The sequence below is a fragment of the Mobula birostris genome, chromosome 4 (genome assembly GCF_030028105.1).
Source record: "Mobula birostris isolate sMobBir1 chromosome 4, sMobBir1.hap1, whole genome shotgun sequence".
In the NCBI taxonomy this organism is placed as follows: domain Eukaryota; kingdom Metazoa; phylum Chordata; class Chondrichthyes; order Myliobatiformes; family Myliobatidae; genus Mobula; species Mobula birostris.
In genome coordinates this window covers 168,086,893-168,110,659 of record NC_092373.1, presented here as the reverse complement: position 1 = coordinate 168,110,659, position 23,767 = coordinate 168,086,893, and the positions used below count along the sequence as shown (strand labels likewise).

General features: G+C 42.7%; 1 protein-coding gene across 1 annotated transcript in view; it reads right to left on the bottom strand.

Moving 5' to 3' along the window:
• Positions 1-4,378: 4,378 nt before the first annotated feature.
• ccser1 (coiled-coil serine-rich protein 1) overlaps positions 4,379-23,767 on the bottom strand; it is a 1,437,348-nt gene continuing 1,417,959 nt past the window's right edge. Inside the window, exon 10 of the mRNA XM_072256433.1 lies at positions 4,379-4,453. Within this exon, the coding sequence (XP_072112534.1) occupies positions 4,430-4,453 (24 nt within the window). The 3' untranslated portion in view covers positions 4,379-4,429. The remainder of the gene's footprint in view (positions 4,454-23,767) is intronic.

Here is a 23,767-nt window from a genome sequence, read left to right as displayed (position 1 = left end):
GAAACTAATGCAGTATGTTCACTAGATGCAAAGTGTTCCCCTACATAAATTTCTGTCGCCATTTTTTAATAGCATATCCGGTATTGCACGCTCTCTCATTGGGACTTCTACCTAATGATAATGAAACTTCTTGAACATATTTGACAAACTTTCTCCCATCTAGTCCTTCTACTGTATTGGAGTCTCAGTCAATTTGTGGAAAGTTAAAATCACCTACTATAACAACCCTATATTCCTATGTTTCTTGTAACAGTCTGTGATTTCTCTACAAGTTTATTCCTCTAAATCCCATAAACTGTTGGGTAGTCTATAATATAACCCCATTAATGTGATCATACATTTCTAATTTCTCATTTCCACCCATGATACCTCACTAGATGAGTTATCCAGCCTGTCCTGACTGAACACTGCCGGGACATTTTCCCTGACTAGTAATGCCATCCATCTTCCTTTAATCCCTCTCACTCTGTCACGTCTAAAAGAACAGAATCCTCAGAATATTGAGCTGCCAGTTCTCTCTATCCTGCAAACAAGTCTCACTAATGGCTGCAATTTCATAATTCTAGGTGTTGATCCATACCCTAAGCTCATCTGCCTTTCCTCTGACACTTCTTGCATTGAAATATATGCAGATCAGGACATCAGTCACATCATGCTCAACCTTTCGATTCCTGACTTTGAGGTCTTAACATCTCCACAACCTCTCCACTAAGTTTTCTGGCACTATGGTTCCAATTCCCCTACAACTCAAATTTAAACCTCCCAGTGCAGCATGAGCAAATGTTCCCATTAGGATATTAGTTCCCTTCCAGCTTGGATGCAATCCGTCTCTTCTGTACAGCTCCCACCTTCCCTAGAAGAGAGGCCAATGATCTGAATTTATGCATTATTTGTTTACTATAATTTACTACAGTTCTCTGTCTATATTTAATATCTTCTTACTAAATTAATTGTAGGTTATGGGGTGTTACTACACCTTAGCCAATTAATACAGTTTGTACTCTTGTGAGGTTAATGCTCTTACAATCTTGTTATAGTTGATGCACTATTATTATAACCTACCAAACTGATGTGCTTCTATTGAACTCTGCAGTGCATTCCTTATTGTACTCTGTATTTAAAGCATTCTTACATTAGTTGTAACTAATGAAATAGCTCTTATTGTAGTTAATGCTCTCTTACAATAGAGTAACTATTGATCATTGCAGAACGCCTCGTTCATCCAGGGCTTCTAGTTAAGGAAGACTCTGAATGATTTTGTGGGGACATATTCATCTGGAGTATTTGTTTAGATTCTCTGATGAGTCCATGATCACAGCCCAGTCTACTGACTCAAAGCAATCCCATCGTGGCTCCTCTGCCTCCCATGACCAACACTTTGTTGGACTTACCCCTGCAGACTTGCTCTTTAGCCTCTGCCTCATGCAAAGAGGAGGAGGAGGAGGACAGTCAAGTGATCAGATTTCCTGTCTATGCATGGAATGGTAGGCACTCCTGATCGTAGTATATCAGCAGTCGAGTGTGTTGGGACCCTTAGTGCTACAAAAGATATATTGATGGCATTTGGGCAGAGATTTCTTCAAACAAGCCTGATTGAAGTTCTGACAATGATCTGGAAGACATTGGAGTAGGCTGTTTCTTGTTTGCTAATCGCTGCACTCGGTACCTCAAGTGCATGCTTAACATTGGCATTTGGCAGTATGTAAACTGTGGTCAGGATCATGGAGAAGAATTCTCTTGGCAAGTAGAATGGTCAGCACTTAACTATTAGATGTTCCAGGTCAGGGGAACAAGAATGTGACAAGACCGCTGTGTCTGAGCAGCATAAAACTTGTCATGAAACATAGCCATACCAGAGTTTTACTGTACTGCAAATGTTTATGTTTTATTACTTTACAACATTGAATCACAGTGGATTTAATTTGGCTTTTTGACACTGATCAACAGAAAAGACTCTTTCATTTCAAAATGAAAACAAAGTTCTCCAAATTCATCTAAATGTATTACAATTATTAAAGACAAAATAATTGATTGCATAATTACTTACTCCTTTCAAGTTAGTATTTAGTAGATACAGCTTTGGCAGCAATTACAGCCTTGAGTCTGTGCAGATAGGTCTCTATCGGTTTTGCACATCTGGACACTATAATTTTTCCCCATTCTTCTTTACAAAACTGCTCAAGCTCTGTCAGATTGCATGGAGATCCTGAGTGAACAGTCCTTTTCAAGTTCATTCTCAGTTGGATTGAGGTCTGGACTCTGACTTGGCCACTCCACGACATTAACTTTGTTGTTTTTAAGCCATTCCTGTGTAACTTTGGCTTTATGCTTAGTGTCATTGACTTGCTGGAAAACAAATCTTCTCCCAAGTCACAGTTCTCTTCCATACTGCATTAGGTTTTCCTCCAGGATTTCCCTGTATTTTACTGCACTCATTTTACCCTCAACCTTCATAAGCCTTCCAAGGCCTGCTGCAGGGAAGCATCCTCACAGCCTGATGCAGACACCCCCATGTTTCATGATTGGGATGGTGTGTTTTTGATGATGTGCAGTGTTTGGCTTATGCCAAACAGTGTTTAGGCAGATGGTCAAAAAACTTCAATTTTGGTTTAATCAGACCATAAAACCTTTTCCCAGCTGACTTCAGAGTCTCCCACATGCCTTCTGGCAAATTTCTAGCTGAGATTTCATGTGAGCTTTGTTCAACAGTGTTTTTTCTTTGCCAATCTTGCATAAAGCTGCAACTGGTGAATCAACTGGGCAACAATTGTTGTATGTACAGTCTCTCCTATCTCAGCTACTGAAGCCTGAGGCTCCTCCAGAGTTGTCATAGGTCTCCAGGTGGCCTCCCTTCCTAGTCCCCTTCTTACACTGTCACTTATTTTTTTGAAGACAGCCTGCTCTCAGCAAATTTACAGCTGGGCCATAATCTTTCCATTTCTTGATGATTGACTTAACTGTACTCCAATGGATACTCAGTGACTTGGAAATATACTTGTATCTATCTCCTGACTTGTGCTTTTCAATAACGTTTTCATGGAGTTGTTCACAGTGTTCTTTTATCTTCATGGAGTAGTTGTTGCCAGGATACTGACTCACCAACATTTGGACCTTCCAGCTAAAGGTGTATTTTCACTACAATCAATTGAAACACCTTAACTGCACACGGGTGATCTCCATTGACTTCTAAAACCAAATGGTTGCACCAGATTTGATTTGGCGTGTTATATAAAAGTGAATACTTGTGCAATCAATTATTTTGTTTTCTTATATTTGTGATCAATTTAGATCACATTTTAGAGATCTATTTTCACTTTGACATGAATAAGTATTTTTATGTTGATCAGCTCAAAAACCCAAATTAAATCCATTATGCAAGAGAAAGTCTGCAGATGCTGGAAATCCGAGTAACACACACAAAATGCTGGAGGAACTCAGCAGGCCAGGCAGCACCTATGGAAAAAAGTACAGTCAGTGTTTTGGGCTGAATCCCTTCGAAGGTTTTCCGACCGAAGTGTTTTGGCCCAAAACGTCGACTGTACTTTTTTCCATAGATGCTGCCTGACCTGTTGAGTTCCTCCAGCATTTTGTGTGTGTTAAATCCACTGCAATTCAATGCTGTAAGACAATAAAACATGAAAAATGCCTGTGTGGTGAATACTTTTTATAGCCACTGTATGTCTACACAGGGAAGTATTCAGTTTTGACGATTGAAACCTACCAAATGCTGAAAGGCTTGGACAGGGTGGACATGGAGAGGATATTTTCATTTGTAAGAGAGTCTGGAATTTGAGGACAAAGCCTCAGAATAAAGGGATATTTCTCTAGAACTGAGGTGAGAAGGAATTTCTTCAGCCAGAAGGTGGTGAATCTGTTGCCACAGAGAACCATGGAGGCCAAGTAATTGGGTACATTCAAAGTAGAAGTTAATAGGTTCTTGATTTGTAAGAGGGTTAAGGTTTATTGGGAGAAGGTGGGAGAGTGAGGTTGATGAAATAAAAATCAGCCATGATTGAATGGTAGACCACTGTTGATGGGCTGAATGCCCCAATTTTGCCCCTGTTTGCTATGGTCTTATGTAGAAGGAACTTGGTGTACAAGGAATTCAAAAAAAATATATAACAATGTAAGATGCCTTAAACAGAGTATTTTAACAAATGAAATAAAGTTACGCAAAATCCATGATGCCTCTTAACAGTTTTACGTTATCCTTTGCATTAAGTATATATTTTTATACATTATTAGTAAATGTGCTTTCTTCCTTGACCCTAGTCAGGGATTCCCAACTTTTTTTATGCCATGGACTAATGCTATTAAGCAAGGGGTCCTGGATAATCAAGAGCTATCTCTACTGAAGCAATGTGGAAGCAGGAAGAGTAGGTGGTACACTCAGCAGAACTTCAGAGAACAGCAACTTTCTCACTCCTTGTTACGCGACATGTTCAAGTTTCACCTGTGTAAAGAAATGATTTTCTGTAATTATTGTAATTGTGATAAAAATATTATGGGATCCTATCATCGTCATAGTCATACTTTATTGATCCCGGGGGAAATTGGTTTTCGTTACAGTTGCACCATAAATAATAAATAGTAATAAAACCATAAATAGTTAAATAGTAATATGTAAATTATGCCAGTAAATTATGAAATAAGTCCAGAACCAGCCTATTGGCTCAGGGTGTCTGACCCTCTAAGCGAGGAGTTGTAAAGTTTGATGGCCACAGGCAGGAATGACTTCCTATGACGCTCTGTGCTGCATCTCGGTGGAATGAGTCTCTGGCTGAATATACTCCTGTGCCCACCCAGTACATTATGTAGTGGATGGGAAACATTGTCCAAGATGGCATGCAACTTAGACAGCAACCTCTTTTCAGACACCACCATCAGAGAGTCCAGTTCCATCCCCACAACATCACTGGCCTTACGAATGAGTTTGTTGATTCTGTTGGTGTATGCTATCCTCAGCCTGCTGCCCCAGCACACAACAGCAAACATGATAGCACTGGCCACCACAGACTCGTAGAACATCCTCAGCATTGTCCGGCAGATGTTAAAGGACCTCAGTCTCCTCAGGAAATAGAGACGGCTCTGACCCTTCTTGTAGACAGCACATACAACATGGGACAGGTCACTCAACCCACCATATCCATGCCAGGCTATGGAAACCCATGCATATTAAACCCTTCTTCTAGCAGTTGGTCCATAGCCCTCCATACTGAGTCAAATCAAAAGCTTGTCTAGACACTTCTGAAACGTTCTGAGTGACTCTGCTTCCACTTCACTCTCCATTCATATATTCCACGTGTTCACCACTTTCTGGATGAAAAAGGTCCCCCCTCAGACTCCTCCACCTGAATTTATTATCCCTTACCCTAAATCTTTGTCGTCTAGTTTTATCCACCTCTGAGGTTGGGAACACTTGGACTGCTTTCTCTGGAGCTTGGGAGGTTGAGGGAAGATCTGACAGAAGTTTATAAAATTATGATAGGCATAGTTATAGATAGTTAAGAGTATTTATCCTAGAATGGCAATGTCAGAATCCAGAGGGCATGGCTTTAAAATGAGAGGAGGAAAGATTGAGGGAGATATGTGGAGCTAAGTATTTTGCACAGAGAGCAGTAGATGTCTGGAATGTTTTGCCACGGCCAGGGCTGGTGATGGAAATAGACATGATAGTGGCATTGAATTAGGTATTTAGACAGACTCATGAACATAAAGGGAATGAGCGATATGGATCATGTGTAGCCAATTAGATTGGTTTTGTTTGGCATCATGGTCAGCACGGGCACTCTGGACCGAGGGGCCTGTTCCTAGGCTGTACTGTTCTATGTTCTATGATTTATAATTCTGTACTCTGTGTGGGGAAACATTTTCTGAAGTCTACCCTTGATCATTCATTCGTAATTTTATACATCTCAAACATATACTCCCTCAACCTCCACTGTTGATTGGGAAACAGTCCTAGCCTCTCCAATTTTTTCCTCAGAACTGAGACAATCCATTTCAAGCAACATCCTCTGCAGTAACTTGCTGGAAAAAACTCGGTGTGTTGAGTTGTGAGAGGAAAGTGATTGCTATCATTTCAGTTGGAAACCCTGCATTCAGAGACTCCTTTGCATCCTCTCCTGCACTATCACACTTATTGGTGCATGACCCTTATTTTTGATGAAGACTGTGTACATACATCTGCTAATGCCTCTGGACACATCTTCAGTGATGTTCCTGGAATCATCGGGTGTTTCGGGTCTTTCAACATCATACACCCTCCTCCAGGTGACCCAGCCAGGGCTGATCAGACCCCAGCTTGTGTCCAGATGGCTAGCTACTTATGACTCCATGGCTCCCCTCTTTTGAGCCACAGCCATCTTGAGGCCCTCTCTGCCTCAAGGTGGTACTGCGGATGGCTCTCCTCTTCCTCTGTCCCTCGATGCCCAAATTGCTGAAGGCTCTAGCTAAAGAATGGGCTGTGAATCCCCTACAACCAACCTCCACTGGGAGACCCCTCGCTCTCCATCCAGCCTGCTGACAGTTGCTGACCAGTCCTGCGTACTTGGAGAGCTTCCTTTCAAAGACTTCTTCCAAGCTATCTTCCCATGGGACTGTCAGCTGCAGCAGCACCACTTGCTTAGTAGACTCAGACACTAGGACAATGTCTGGTCGCAGGGTGGTGGCTGCGATATGGTTGGGGAACTTCAGCTGCCCTTCGAGGTCCACCAACAGCTGTCAGTCCCTTGCAGAGGTCAAAATGCCTGCAGATGTTCTTTTGGCAGGTATTGGCTGCCCCCCAGCTCTGACAAAGGCAATGATATGATTAGAGGGTCAGGACTGCTTCGCCCACTCAACTCCTGCGCTGATGGCTTCAGCGATGGTCTTCAGGACTTGATCATGCCTCCATCGGTACCGTCCCTCACCAAGTGCCCTTGCACAGCCGCTGAGGATGTGCTCCAGGGTTCCTCGCTTGGAGCACAGTGGGCACGCAGATGACTCTACCTTGCCCCATGTGTGCAGGTTTGATGGGCTTGGAAGCACATCGTACACTGCCTGGATGAGAAATTGGATGTGGTGTTGCTCAGCTTTCCAAAACTCAGCCCAGGTCACTTTCCTCTCAATCGCATTCTCCCATCTTGTCCAAGCTCCCTGTTGCTTCATTCCCACCACCTTGCAGGCTCTCGTCTCCTCCACTACTGTTCTCACCTCCTCCTGAACTAGACAACGCCTTTCCTTCCCTCTGGTGTCCATTTGGAGAGTTGGAAAGGATCCTAGCCCAGCTCGGCCTTGTGTGACTACTCCCACCAGCCTCCTGTGACGCAGCCTCGGCTCTGCTTCCTGAACAGCTTCCTCTGCCCTCCACTTCCTGCCAGTCCTCACTTGGATCCCTGCTCTAGCCACCTTCGGATCACTTGAGACCCTATACTGTATCACTTCTCTGGCTTTTGTTACCTTGAATTCCTCCTCCAAGGATTTGAAGGGCAGTTGCAGTTTGTTGTGGTGTCCATAGAGTGCGATGCTGCTCAGGCTCTTTGGCAGCCCCAGCCATCTCCTGAGGTGGTTGCTAATCCTCTTCTCTAAGGTTTCGACTGTTGAGATCGGAACTGCATAGACGAGGAGGGGCCACAGGATTCTGGGAAGAATGCTATGCTGATACACTCAGGCTTTGAATTTCCCAGGTAGGCCAGACTTGTCCACGGATTTCAGCAAGCCATCCAACTCGGTGCAGGTCGCCTGAATGGATGTTGTGTCCCTTAAAGAGCTGTCAAAAACTTTGCCTAAGCTCTTGACTGGCTTTTCTGTGATGGTTGGGATGGCTGTGCCTGCGATGCTGAACCGGAACTTCTTCTCCACCTTCCATTTCCTCGTCACTATCGATCTTGATTTGGCAGGTTTGAAACGCATCCAGGCCCACTCCACCAGCTTTTTGAGCCCTTGCAGAATCCTCCAGCAGCCTGGGACTGATTCTGTGGTGACTGTGAGGTCTTCCATGAATGTCCTGAGAGGTGGTTTACGTTGAGCGGAATTCATTCTGGGCCCTCTGCACTCTGGTTCAGCAGACTTAGTGAGCATGTTCACAGCTAGGGAGAACAGTGTCACTAAGATAGTGCACCCTGTGATGATGCCGATCTCCACCTTGTTCCTGCTTGATGTAGTTGCTCCTGAAGAGACCCTCATCCTGAAGTTGCTGTAATAATCAGCGATAAGGTCTTTGATTCTGCTGGGGACGTGATGTTTGGTCGGTGTGAACTGCACCAGCTTGTGCAGAATGGAGCCATATGCATTTGCCAGGTCGAGTCACAACACTGACAGGTTGCCCTTGCTCTCTCTGGCCTCACCACATCGGTGTGCTCCAGACAGCCTGGCATCCCTGAAATGCCACCCTTCTGGACTGATGTATCAATATAGGTGTTCTTTGCTAGGTAGGTGCACAGCCGATTAGAAACAGCACTGAAGAAGATCTTTGCCTCGACACACAGCAGGGAGATGATGCGGAACTGGTCTACCTGGGTGGCATTTTCCTCCTTCGGGATCCACACCCCTTCAGCCACTCTCCACTCTTCTGGGATCTTCCCCCTTTTCCAGAAGATTCTCAGGATCTTCCACAGACACTGCAGGAGTTTGGGGCAGTTCTTGTACACTTTGTACGAGGTGTTGCTTGGTCTTGGAGCCCAGCTTGCCCTTGCTTTGCAGATGACCTTTCTGACTTCCTTTTGCTGCTGCTCTGACATGTCGAACTGCACATCCGGTTCAGGGGGGTCTATTAGGATATTGCACTCTCCCAACTCCTGCTGTCTTTCAGGATCACTGTATATCTTCTTCAAATGTTGGTCAATGTCTTTTTTTTAGATTATGACGACACTCAGTCCTCGTTTATTGTCATTGAGAAATGCATGTATTAAAAAATGATACAATGTTCCTATGGTATGATATCACAGAAACTCAAGACAGACCAAGACTAAAACTGACAAAAAACACGTAATTATAACATATAGTTACAACAGTGCAAAGCAATACCGTAATTTGATCAAGAGAGTAAATCTTTTTATTAATTATTATTAAAAATTGACAACAAAAAAATCATTAAAATAATCAAGTCAATATATCAATATGTATAATGAGTCAAATTATTAACCAAGCTAACAGTGTATCAATAATAATAATTTTAAAAAAACAAAATGTTAAAGCTATTTTTTTTTGAAAAAAGGAAGTTGGAAAAAAGAACCCCTACTAATTAAAACAACAAAAAAGCAGCTAACAAACAAGAAAAAAACAAGAAAAATAACATTTGGAACACAAACCCGGAGCTATACGCCATACAAGCTTCTATATATAAAAAAAAGACATCAATCCGCCAACCAAATCCATTTACCCAAGAATCAGAAGGGGATCATCTTAATTAACTCAAATCAAATGATAGTAGCAGGCAAAAGAGCCTCATCTTTTCTCAAAGTCAAATCGAGGATCAAAAATTCGACCTGATTTTTTCCAAACCAAGACATAGCATTACCTGAGAGAACCGTTGTATCAAAGTGGGAGCAGAAGCATCTTGCCATTTTAATAAAATAGCCCTTTTAGCCAATAATGTAACAAATGCAATTACATGTTGGTCTGATATAGAAATACCATGAATATATTGAGGAATTATACCAAACAAAACTGTCAATTTATTAGTTTGTAAATTAATTTTTAAAGCTTTAGAAATTGTAGAAAAAATAGATTTCTAAAACTGTTTCAGTACAGAACATGATCAAAACATGTGTCAATGTAGCTATCTCAGTTTTACATCTAGCAAACTGTCTATTAACATTAGGAAATATTTTAGACAGTCTCTCCTTTGTCAAATAATAACGATGTACAATTTTAAATTGAATCAAAGAATGACTGGCCCAAATTGATGAAGAGTTAACCAACTTCAAAATTCGCAACCAATCCTCTGTTATCAAGGTCACGTTAAGCTCTCTTTCCCAATCTTGCTTAATCTTAAATAGGGGATACTTACCCTGTTGTAATAGTAAATTATAAATTTTCCCAATAAAATCATTCACTAAAGGGTTCATTTTTAAAATAGTGTCTAACAGGTCAGAATCTTGTATAAATGGAAAATTACTTAAATATTCTTGTAAAAAATGTCTGACCTGAAGATATTGCAAAAAGTGTGAGTATGAAAGAGAGTATTTAGTTACTAATTTCTCAAAGGACATCAATCGGCCTTCTTGAAACAAATCCATAAAAAAAAAATTCCTTTATTCCTCCAAAGAGAAAAGGTAGGATCACTAAGTGAAGGTTTAAATAAATAGTTTTGATAAATTATACTAAGAAGGTTAATTTTTTTAAGATTAAAAAACTTACAAAACTGGTACCAAATTCGTAATGACGACTTAATCATTGGATTTATATTTAGAATAGAAATTTTGGCTAGTTGTACAGGTAAGGAAGCTCCTAATAACGAACTTAAGTAAAATTGTTTCACAGCTCTCAATTCCAAGTCAACCCATGGTGGACGTTCATTTTGATAAAGAGCAGACCATGGGCACGGTAAAAAAAAGTCTCAAAGTCCCGATAGCCCCAACATCTCACGCAGACGGTAGAAAGGGAGAAACTCTCCCTGCCATGAGCTTCCAGCGCCGCAAACTTGCCGATGCAGCATCCTGGAAGCACCCAACCACAGTCCGACTCTGAGTCCGTCCGAAAACTTCAAACCTCCGACCAGCCCTCCGACACCGAACACCAAGCACCATCTCTGCCGAGCGCTTCGATCCCGGCCCCGGCCACTAAACAACAGGCAAAGCCGAGGATTTGGGGCCTTCCCCTCTGGAGAATTCGGATCACACAGTAGCGGCAGCAGCGAAACAGGCATTTGAGAAGTTTCACCAGATGTTCCTCCGTGTCTTCCTGCGAACAGGCCAGTTACCCACTGTGCTTCTCCCCCAACAACTCCTTGGTGAACTTGAAGGGGTTGGTGATAAAGGCAGCACGTTTTCGGGCCCTTTCACGACGCCGCCTCTGATGCCCCTCTGCCCGGCGGAAGACCCTGATCTTCTTTCGTAGTATGCACATCAGCTGGGCCAAGCCAATGCACTCCTCTTCTCCTGTCTTTTGTTCTGGGACTTCAGCGCTTTCATCTCCTGCCTGATGTTGTGGACCCTCAATGTGCTTTGGTTCTTCGAGTAAGGTGTTTCGGAGCCTTTCTTCTCCTCTTCTCTGAACCGTTCAGCTGCGATGCTGACAATGATTGTTGGCATGGCTTGTAACTTCCTATCAACCCCTCCCTTCACCGTTGCCTCCAAAATTTGCTTGACATCTTCGTCAAAGTAGTTCCACAGTGAAGTCATGTTAGCTGCAGGCCATTTGATCCACCTCCTGTTAGACTTGCTGCTCGAGGGATTAGTTTGCAACGCTTGGAGGTTCTGGGCACTATGGGGTGATTCCAGGCCTGGCACCTCCTTCGTCTCACCAGATTGGACACCTGCACATTGTGCTGCTTCTGCTCCCACCAGACACTTCATCTTCGCTTGGTGGATCTTCAAACTGCAATCGTTCTTGCAGATTTTGCCACATGCTCACTGCTTCTTCATAGTCCTTTGTTCATTGCCTGGATCTGATGCCGTTGTGTCCATCCAACTGGGGTGCTCATTCTCCCCTCCTCTCAGGCACCCCTGGGGGTACCTTTCCCTTAGATTCATCGTAGCTTCTGTGGGGGTCCTCCTCTCAGAGGACACAGATTGGGTTGCCAGCCCGTTCTGCCCCGGTCTGACTCTCCAGTTGTCACCACTCTTTTCGTGGTTGTCACCCAGTCTTTCTTGGCTGTCACTGATGAACTAAGCTGTGTGCATACATCTACTGATGCCTCTGGACACATCTTCAGTGATGCTCCTGGAATTATCGGGTGTTTCGGGTCTTTCAACATCATACAACCTCCTTCAGGTGACCCAGCCAGGGCTGATCAGACCCCAGCTTGTGTCCAGATGGCTAGCTACTTATGGCTCCATGGCTCCCCTCTTTTGAGCCATAGCCATCTTGAGGCCGTCTCTGAAACATCGGTGGTACTGCGGATGGCTCTCCTCTTCTTCCCTCAACTTCCTCTGTTGAATGGGAAACAGACCCAGCCTCTCCAATTTTTCCTCATAACTGAAACATTCCATTTCAAACAACATCCTCTGCAGTAACAGACAACCTGCTGGAAAAAACTTGGTGTGTTGAGCACTTGTGAGAGGAAAGTGATAGCTATCATTTCAGTTGGAATCCCTGCATTCAGAGACTCCTTTGCATCCTCTCCTGCACTATCACACTTATTGGTGCATGACCCTTATTTTCCATGAAGGCACATGAAGGCAAAAAATATTTTTAACTTACTGCTGGAACAAAATTAAAATTAGTGTAGGAGTGAGAATATATACATGCGCTCCAATACATAATTCTTTCAGATGTGTAAAGAGCGTTGGGCCAAATATTTGTTCATTGCATATTTTGAAAATAACATTAAAATCCACTCATTGTCATAGACAGAATTAGAACAATGCAGGCACCATAGGCACAAATGGTTGTTAAAGTTTTGTTTCATGCCTCTAGAAAGTTATTGCTCTGTTATTTATTGCAGCTTTCCCATTCAGACTAAGTAAAGGGGAAGGAGGTCAACATTTGACAGAGAAATTCATCAATTGATGAAAGCTTCATCAAACAAGTTGATTCATCAGTGGTTCCCAGAGATGCCAGATCTCACATGGCCAAACATGACCACGGGCAAGATGGCTTGACCTCATTACTCAAGGGCCAATTTCATTTGAATGATCAGTTTCCAAATATATTTGCTATCTTTTCATATCTGACTAGAAAAAGGTTCCAATAACTTCTGTTTTAACACTCCTGCAGAATTTTTAAAGTTTCTTTTTATAGTGAGATTGACATGACCTAATTAACATAGAAATAAATCAAATGCTTTTTTTGGGAATTTTTATGCCATGCAAAAATGAGACCACAGCCTTCAAAGGGAAAGTGTTGCCAAATGGGTCAGCTTTGCTTTGGTGGTTGCAATTGTGTAGAAAGAGATAATTAATTCCACAGCATTGCCTCGAAATTGCTTTTCACTCTAATCCCTAGTTCTAGGTCAGCAAGTTGGAAGTGATAAGAGTTTAGGTCTGATGGGTTCCAAACTCCCACCACTCTTGAGGTGGGGGAATAAAGGAACGCTTCTCCAACCCTTTGTTTTCTTACCTTGAATATATACTGTATACTATTGTAATTGAGGTCTTATACTCATAGAACAGGTTACTACTGTCCAAACTTTTTAGACTCTCATAATTTTATAGCCTTCTCTGCTTCATAAGGTGGTTCAGTCTGGTGAGCTCTTATGAGTGCAACTGCAAATTAAGAATTCTGTCTAAATATTATTGGGGTAAACATACAGTACATTCCACTATCTCCTAATGAAGTTACAGTAGAATCCCTTGAACATTTGCTTTTTCCAGTCTAGATTCAACTGTTGTAATTGTGAGAGTACTACGTTTGTCAGTGAGTATTTGGAAGAATGGAAATTGGTTTGTTAATAATTAGATCAGCCTATTCTGCCAGCAGTTAGTTCTAGTCATCTGAGAGCTGGTCAGCTCCAGGGATCACTGTTGTAGCTATTTGTCTGACAAATCATTCTGTGCTTGATAGATATCTCTGTGTTAACATTTGACTTGATTCCCTTTACTAGTATAGAATGAACAGTGTTTTAAATAATCTGCTAATGGGTCCACATCAGAGTTTGTGGGTTTAGATCCCTTTCAGAAAATTCAAGTTGAAATTTATACTGCGGACTCAATCCGGGATGTCCCTGACCCTGGCACCTGAGGCAACAAACCATCCAGGAATCTTGTTCTCATCCACAGAAACTCCTTTCTGTTCCGCCACCATCAAATCCCCTATCACTACAACTTGTCTCTTCGCACCCTCCCCCTTCTGAACCACAGAGCCAGACTCTGACCTGACCACTGTGGCTTTCCTCTCGTCATCTCCTCCAACAGTATCCAAAGCCTAAATTAGACCTTTTGTTTTCTACAATGCTTCCCATTCACCTCCACACCTCCCACTCACCAAGCCTCACCATTTCCAAAACCCTCATCCAGTAAAAGCAGCTAGTGCAGGAGAGGTTTTTACAGAGAGCTGAAGAAAAGGGCATGAAGATCTGGGAAGGGGAGAGTGAGTTGTTACGTACCCCGTAACTGGGTTGCCAAACCAGCAGAAATGGACCACTCGTTGGAGTCCAGATTACTGGGAACTAATAAAGTTTTATTAAAGAAAATAAGTAACACAGTACTTTAATCGTAAGGATATAAATGCAACAGGTTAGCAATGATAAAACACACATGTACACAGAACTAGGGTAATAGGAATCAACCAAGCTCTATCGCAGTCTAGGGGTAAAATGATCAGTCTTAAGTGATGCAGAGTTCAGTTCAGCTTAGTACAGTTTGCAGTAATCGCTGTTGTGCCATTGGAGAGAGAGAGGGTGGGGGATGGAAATTTGATTCAGGCAGACCTTTGATGTTCTTCGCAGTTGGTTTCGGGCGGACCCTATTTTGTCTTCTATCCCGCTGTGGTCACTGACTGTGACCCCTCCGTTCTGGATACGACCGTTCTTCCGCCGTGAACCCGGCACCCAGGCAAGGGCGGACACACACACCAGGTTCTCGCCGATCGTACCTTTACACCCTGTGAGTCTATGGTCGGTTCCCGCGAACCGGACCTCCAAACTCCCACCAACTTGTGGGGGCACACTGCTCTTCCAGGGTCTCGTTATCTCGTGATCTCATGGTGTGTCCCGTGCTTTAGCGAACCTGTTCTTTTTATCCCCCTGCTGGGGTATCGCCGGTCCACCAAACTTCAAATAGTTCAGGTTCAAAGCAATCGGTCTGTCAATATTCTGAATTGTGTTTCTTTTTCGTTATCTCTCTCTCCTCTCTCATTGACATTTTGAACGTTTCTCCATTGTCTCCCTTATCTCTCTCATTAGCATCAGTCGTCTGATAACTTGGTTTGTCATCACAGAGTTAACAAATTTCATTACAAATGCTGCTGATATTAAACCTGATTCTGATTCTGAGTGTGCAAACTGCTCTCGGTGATGGTTAGGTGAATGATCACTTTCTACCAAGGAACCAACAGATCCAAGCCACAGGGGCCCAGTATATAAAAGGCTAATGTTTAATGAACACCCTTCTCATAAGCATGTAGTAGAATGAAAACATGTAAAGAAGATCTGAACAGATGGGAAGGTTACACCATTCATTCTTATAACACAATGTGGAAAGCTTTTCTCAGCTTTACATGTCATCCTCAAGTGTCCTATACTATGGTGACAGTGCCTTACTGAGAAACTTGCTAATATCTAGAGCACCAAGAAAACAAAAAGAAAATTGGCTGTACTGATACTAAGGCAACTAAATCAGGTCAGAAGCTGAGTATCTTCTAGCTGATAACTCACCTGACCACACATAGCCTTTACCACCTCACGAGGCACAGACCAGGAAGGTAATGAATACTCACCACATGCCTGCATGAGGTCACTTCTAACTGCTCTCAAGAGGTTCAACAACACCCAGGCCAAAACTACCACTTACTGCCCTGTGATCAACAGCACACAGTGGCTGGAGAATGTGCTTCCTATAATTTGCAGTGCAGCAACTCACCTGGGCTTCTTTCACAGCACCACCTCCCCTGCCCCGAACACTCAATCTCTACCATCTAGGACAGTAACAGCAGGCAACTGGGAGCATCATCAGTTAGTCCTTCCCTCCACATGCGATATTGATTTCAAAAAGTGTGACCATCCTTTTATCTTCCATATTCTAAGTGCAGGCCACGCTCAGGTTACCACAGGGGTTCCATGATTGTGAACTGCTTATAAACCAAACTGGAGACCAAGGAGTGACTTTATGGAGGTGTATTAAACCATAAGAGGGCACAGATGGAGTGAATGTACACAGCCTTATACCCTGGAAAAGCGAGCCAAAAGATGAGAGAGGACAGATTTAAAAGGGGCCTGAAGGACAAGTTCTACATACAAAACTTAAGTTTGTCATACAGTGCAGCTGCCACACAAAGTGGCTGAGGCAGGTAATTTAAAAGACATTTGGATAAGTACATGGACAAGAAAGGATCAGAGGGATATGGATATTGTTGGCACATGTGAGGGTCACGAGCAAACTCAAGTGCAGGAATCACAGAGACTTTGGCGATTCAAACAAAACTAGAGATTTATTACAAAAATCAACTAGAAAAATGAACAAGAGCTCAGGAAAACAACGCAAAACCTAGACTAACTGAAATTACTCTTGTTACACAAAAAAATTCAGTTTGAGTTTCACCCAACAAGGAACCACAATGACCCAACAAAGGCAATCCAAGGCACCAGGACCTGCGACAGTCTGGCCATACCATGCTGAGAAAGGCTATCATTAAAAACACTCTTCCTTTGTAATAGCCCTCTTACTGACCAGCATGGGAAAGGTGCTCATCCAGAACACTGGGGTGACTTACATACAGCACCACATATCAACTGCACCACCCTGTGGGAACAACGGGTAGGCTTAGAAAATGCATATCAGGTTAGTGCCATTCAGCTTCTAACAAGTGCCCAGCTTCACAACGCTATTTGGGCATAGACACAGCTGTCCCAGGATACTGTTCTTGCTCAACATACCACCTACACCTATACTTTGCCAGGTTTGGAAATCACTTTAAGAGTCAGGACATTCCAATTAAATGAAGGGTATGTTGGGAAATGCCAGCTCTTAAAGCACTTACTCCACCAAGGTTATTAAAGCTCATGTCCCTTAAGGCTGTTACCATACTCTGGGTCAAGGTTTGGCTGGAATAGACTACCCCCTCACAGCACCCCACCCCCCAAAACAGAAAGCCAAAATTCGAGAGGCCAGATAATTTCCCCAAACAGTCTTTTCTTTGTCATCAAAGGGATCGATGTCTGAGGCATCCCTTCTATCATAATCATAGTCATAGTCATAGTCATACTTTATTGATCCCGGGGGAAATTGGTTTTCATTACAGTTGCACCATAAATAATAAATAGTAATAGAACCATAAATAGTTAAATAGTAATATGTAAATTATGCCAGGAAATTATGAAATAAGTCCAGGACCAGCCTATCGGCTCAGGGTGTCTGACCCTCCAAGGGAGGAGTTGTAAAGTTTGATGGCCACAGGCAGGAATGACTTCCTATGACGCTCTGTGCTGCATCTCGGAGGAATGAGTCTCTGGCTGAATGTACTCCTGTGCCCAACCAGTACATTATGTAGTGGATGGGAGACATTGTCCAAGATGGCATGCAACTTGGACAGCATCCTCTTTTCAGACACCACCGTGAGAGAGTCCAGTTCCATCCCCACAACATCACTGGCCTTATGAATGAGTTTGTTGATTCTGTTGGTGTCTGCTACCCTCAGACTGCTGCCCCAGCACACAACAGCAAACATGATAGCACTGGCCACCACAGACTGTGATGTATAAGGAGTCTTCATACAAATTCAGTAATCTGACCCATTAGTCCACTGTGCAAATTCAAATGCCATCCATAGGAGGGTAAAACAGGAGCTCCCACCACAATTTGGCAACCACCACTTCGTCATTCTGTAACGCAGGCAGATACAAATGTACTCACTCCTGATTACTTACGGGATACTTAGAAAACACAAAAACAATAGAACTACAAGAATTGATCCCCAAATGCTCAATTCCCTTTGAAATGTGGGCATCTCATATCCAGAATAAAGTTGCCCAGATTTCTACCAAATTTCAACTGAAATCTCATATGGCCACTGTGAGTCATTCTTAAAACCAATTACAAAAACCATGGGGAAACAAGTAACTAAGTAACAAATTAAGAAACAATAAACACATAACAGATCAGAACAAAAAACACAAAGACCAGGCTGTATGCCTCTTCTTTTAAAACTTCGTATGGAACTGTAAAAACGGACAGTTAATTCTCACAGAAAAGCAGCACTTATCAGAGAACAACTGGACAGGACCCAACATATTCACAGTCTCTTAAAAGCAAAGTTGTCACACGCACGCATGAGCGCACGCACATATACACACACACACACACACACACACACACACACACACACACACACACACACACACCCACCCACTCACATTTCTCTGCATTCAAATTATTCACACTCTATTTACAGGGAAGAAGGATGCAGGTCAAATGACCTCCTCTCTACAACCACGAGGTGCAAATGTACTAACCATCCCAATTGCCAATGCTGGCGAACCAATATCCTTCGCAGGGACCCCTGAATGGAATACAAGAAATCTGGCAGAGGATGAAAGGAGCCCTTATCTGCAGAGGACTTGAAGAATGACCTTTCCCTCAGCAGTCTCCCTTTCTTGCTTCTCCTGACAGTATTTCTACATTGCATAGAGAATGGAGGTTGGCGCCTCATTTACCTGCTCCTCTGGAACCCCAGCTTCAAACAACGCTAAAAACATTTACTTACGGGATGTGCAGTGTCCCCACTCCCCATCTGCTTATCTAACTTCCATACCTGGCTATGGGCACCCTCTTCTACATACTCTAAAGCTCGTAATAATAGAATTGCTGTACTTAACGGATGACCATCTGCTGGTTCTGATAAAGATAGCACTACCCGTTTTATTGGGAAAATTGCCTCTGTAACCACGTGTCCCACCATTCCAGAAGTTAATTCAACATTCTCTGGTGGGCTAACAATATCATGGTGTATTTCTGTGATAAGACCCCACTGGCATAGTACTTTAGTACCCTCCCCTGTTGTGTTCCACTCAGTTTGGGGTTTCAAATTCCATTCAATAAGAGTGGAATACCCATGTTCAACTGCTGCTGTTACCCAAATTCATAGTATGCATTATGCTCAAGGGAAGCAAATAGTGCTGTCAGGGTGTTACTGATTGTGTGTTGGTACAGTGGGCTCCCTAAGGCACTCATCTCTCTGTTAGGATCACTATCTAATGCCTCCCCCTCATTATTCAACCACTCTACCCCCCATCTCATAACCTCAATAACTATGCAGCCAAAGACTCTCCAGCCTTTTGTGTCTACTTATTCCCTAAACTCACTAATTCTTACAGGAGGATTCTGTTGTGTCGAAGGTATCCATTGCACCATATCCCACATATTCCTGAGCCTCCTCCCCATCCCACTCTCAAGAGGAAGAAGCTGCAGGCCAATATATCCCTCACGGTGGGTGTGGGAACACGCAATCACTGGCCTGGCCCGTACTGTTTCAAACACACAAAGGAGAGGGCAATCATCTCGAGGATTAAACCGAGGGATCCATGCTATTCTCTCCCTCATTTTCATTAACTGGTCAGATCTCCCCATTTCCCAACCCACTGTAGGATCATCGCTCCATCTCAACATGGCCTGAACCTTAACGGGTTCAGGTTCCCAATAGGCCCTTCGAGCTGCCTCTAGAATCTGTACTTTCAATAGCTGACAAGCTATCTGTATAATCATATCTTCTAACTTTGTAGGCCAACTCTAAGCCATCAATAGTGATCTGCTCGGAATAATATATCCTGGCTGAGATCTTTCAATTGATTCTTAAGACTCACTATCCCTTTATAAAGATGTCTTACAATTGTTGCAAACAGCCAGAAAGCATCCTGCCAGCTATCTTTCCTCCTGGGAAAACTCAATGATTTAAATATAGAAACAATGTAATGTCCCATTTTAACCCCAGCAAAATCTAGCTGGTCTGACCAACCTACTGCATTCCATAACCCATCAGTAAGTTAGTGAGACTTCCAAAGCCTGCATGATTATCTGTCCACCCTGGGACTCTGCATGTCTCAAATGGAGGGTCCTCTCTTTTACATAACTGCTTAAAGAGATGCATTTCTGCTCAAAAAGGCATACCCTGCTCGCAGCACCAAATGTGATGTTCAATCAGGTTCACGGGTCTGGCAAGTGAGATGGTAATTACACTACTTCGAATAGGTATATTAATAATTTATTTACAAGCAGTAAAAATTCGACCAAACATTCATATTTCCCAAGTTACAGACACTACAAAGCTGAACACTTACCAAACATACCTTCATTCAGCAAACATACTTAATTAAAAGAGCGCACAGAATATACCTTTCTATTGATCTGCTTTAAGCAAAAGAAGAGGAGGGAAAGTCTTTTTCATGTGCAATTTTATATACCTAGGACATTTGTAACCAGACAGCAGGCATCTATCAATTGGGAAAAGCAGCTGCAGTTTCTAAACTAACCAATCACAATGGAAGTGACTTTCAACAATCAGAATAAGGCACCGTCCCACAGGACAATATAAAAAGGTAAACAATCCAAGAACAATGCATGCCCATGAGGTGACATTAAGAAAATACAGTCCACATATGAACTGATAAAGAAAACTTTTCTTTAAAAATGATCCCTGGTTGTGACAGCACTTGGGACAAGTTTAGATAGCACCCTGGTTTGCATGAACATGTTGGGTTGTTGGGCCCTTTTCTCTATGGTATTACTCTATGACTCTCTGATTCTGTTCAGGGAACAGACCTCCTTTAGATTTCTCTTACCCAGCTGCATGAATTGACACTTCCCACATCAAATTCCACTTGCCAAAGTTTTGCCCACTCACTCAACCTTCCTATATCGAGGTGCAGATCCAGATATCCTCAGTGCACAAATGTTCACGTCATCTTCAAAGGAGGAAAGCTACTGCTACATTAGTAGAAGACCTTGAGGTCTATTTGAGAACATGTCCATTGACCTTGCATTGGCTTATTGAAACAGAGAAAGATTTTACAGGCTCTGCACACTTTCAGACATAGTCCACAATTCAATTAAATCACTCTCATCTAAACACAAATTCTAAATAGACTCTTGAATTTTGCAGCTTTTAATTTTTTAATTTTGCCAATTGCTTTGGTGTTTCCTGACATCAGCAGGGCTGACAATTTAATGTTGCTGTCTTTGTTCTGGACAGTAGTTTGAATAAACAGTTTCTCTCTATCTATCAGAATCATCAATTTATACACCCCTTAATGGAACACAGTTGGGGTGTATCATTGTACTCTCTCAACAGTCTAGAAAACATTCGAATGTGAGTTTAGCTTCTGGAATAATGTGATGGTAACAGATTTTGACAAGTTGCATAATAGTGATAGTGAGGGACAAAGACAGGCTTTGTGCAAGTTAAATCTGTGAGTAGGATTGACCACAATCAGCCTGACTGTGTCAGTAACCACACTGAATTTTAATAGTAAGTGGGTTTGCTTTCTTGAGAACCTCTCCAACACTAATACCTCAGACAATATCAGACCTGAGCCTAGCAATCTTTAACAAGGCAATTGAGAGACTACCTGAAGAAAAATGTCATTTCCACTAACACCAGGTTCATCAAGATCTCCTTTGGAAGTGCTACATTCCCTCAGCATTATTGCAAGACACTTTAAAGGATGATTTTTCAAAAATACAAGGGAGATACTGTATATTGGCAAAAAACAGTGTGAGAAATGGTAAAATCATAAAACAATTTTACAGGAAGGTATGTGCATGAGCTTTCAAGAGGGTGAACTCCAGCAATGTGGCAAGGCCAGATGGAGTACTTGGTAAGGCTCTGGAAACCTGTAACCAACTTATCGGGATATTTAAAATCATTTTCAATCTCTCATTTTACAGTCAGAAATTCCCACCTGCTTCAAAAGAGCAACAATTATACCAGTGCCCAGGGAGAGCATTGAGAGCTGTCTTAACACCTATCGTCCAGTAGCACTCACATCTACCAAGATGAAATGCTTTGAGTGGTTGGTCAGGAGGGAACTGGACCCACTGCAACTTGCCTTTTGCCACACTAGGTCTACAGCAGAAATGATCTCAATGGCTGTCCACGTGGCCTTGGATCACCCGGACAATGCAAATACCTGTGTCAGGATACTGTTTATCAACAATAGCTTAGCAATTAACATCATCTTTCCTACAGTCTTGCTTATAAAGCTACAGAACCTAGGCCACTGTACCTCCCTCTGCAAATGGATCCTCAACCTGCTGACCATGATCTGTGTGGATTGGAAATTACATCTCCAGCTCGCTAACATCAACACTGGTGCATCACACTGCTCTATTCTCTCTACACCCATGACTGTGTCTAGGCATAGCTCAAACAGCATCTATAAATTTGCTGATGATACAAACATTGTTGGCAGAATCTTAGATGGTGACGAGAGGGTGTACAGGAACGAGGTATGCCAGTTAGTTGAGTGGCGTCGCAGCAACAACCTTGCACTCAACATCAACAAGACCAAAGAGCTGAAAGTGGGCTTCAGAAAGGGTAGGAGGGAACACAAATCAATCCTCATAGAGGGATCAGAAGTGGAGAGAGTGAGCAATTTCAAGTTCCTGGGTGTCAATATCTCTGGGGATGTAACCTGGATGTATTTTGTATTTGTATTTGATCTTCCACAATATTCAGCGTGGGAATTTAAACCGGAGGTGGCAGTTTTTTTTTACGAGGTCGAGTTGTGAGCTCGACATCAAGCTGGCACAGATGGAGACCGTGCTCGGGAGTGGCCTGTCACTGGATCGAACTCGGGAACATCCTTTCTTGAGACCAGCGTTGATCTCACTGCGCCACCACCCGACCTTGTAACATATTAACACAGCTATAAAGAAGCAAGACAGCAGCTATATTTCATTAGGAGTCCGAGGAGATTTTGTTTGTCAACTAAAGGACTTGAAAACTTCTACAAATGTACCATGGAGAGTATTCTGTGGCTGCATCACCACCTGGTAAGGGGTGCTGGGGGGATTGCACAAGATTGAAGTAAGTTGCAGAAACTCCATCATGAGTAGTAGCTTTTGCAGTATCCAAGACATCTTCAAGGAGCCTTAGGACGGTGGTGTCCATCATTAAGGAGCCTCATCACCCAGGTCATACCCCCTTCTCACAGCTGCTGTCGGGAAGGAGGTATAGAAGCCTGAAGGCACACACTCAGTGATTCGGGAACAGCTTCTTCTTTTCTGCGATCTTATTTCTGAATGGATATTGAACCAACAGATACTACTTCGCTATTTGTTTATTTGTCTTTCTTTCACTACATCTACATATACTTACTGTCATTCAATGTTTTTTTTCTCTATATTTATTCCTTATGTACTTCATTTTACTGCCACCGTAAAGCAAACAAGTTTCATGTCACATGCCGGTGGTATTAAACCTGTTTCTGATTCTGATTTCATTTCATAGCTGTAACTACATAATGCATTGAATCCTCCTGTCATCTACTAGCTCTTCTTCCAGCCCTACCCTCCACCGTTTTATATTAACTATCTCCTCACTCTGCTTCAGTCCAGATGAAGGATCTCAACCCAAACTATTGACTGTCCATTTCTCTACATAGATGCTGTCTAACCCACTGAGTTTCCATCATCTTTTGTGTTGTCTAATTATATTGTGAGAATAGATTTCTTTTCATAATTGAGGATAGATAGTCTGGGTGCATATCCAAGTGGGATGTTACCAGATGACAATGTGATGAGGGAGGTGGCCTGTTTTTATTTTCTTACTAATTTGTCCTTTAGTAAAAACACATGAGGAAAAGTCACCGTCTCTTTGGTGAGGCAGCATGATGAATGATCTCCTTTTCCACTTCTACTGCTCCTGCTCCTGCACCTATTAGTATCTTTCTGAAAAACAACATGATTCACCAACTGTGGAGTTTCTTTCTGGCTCCGCAACCGTCATCCAATGCACCTAAAACAAGATTCTAAAA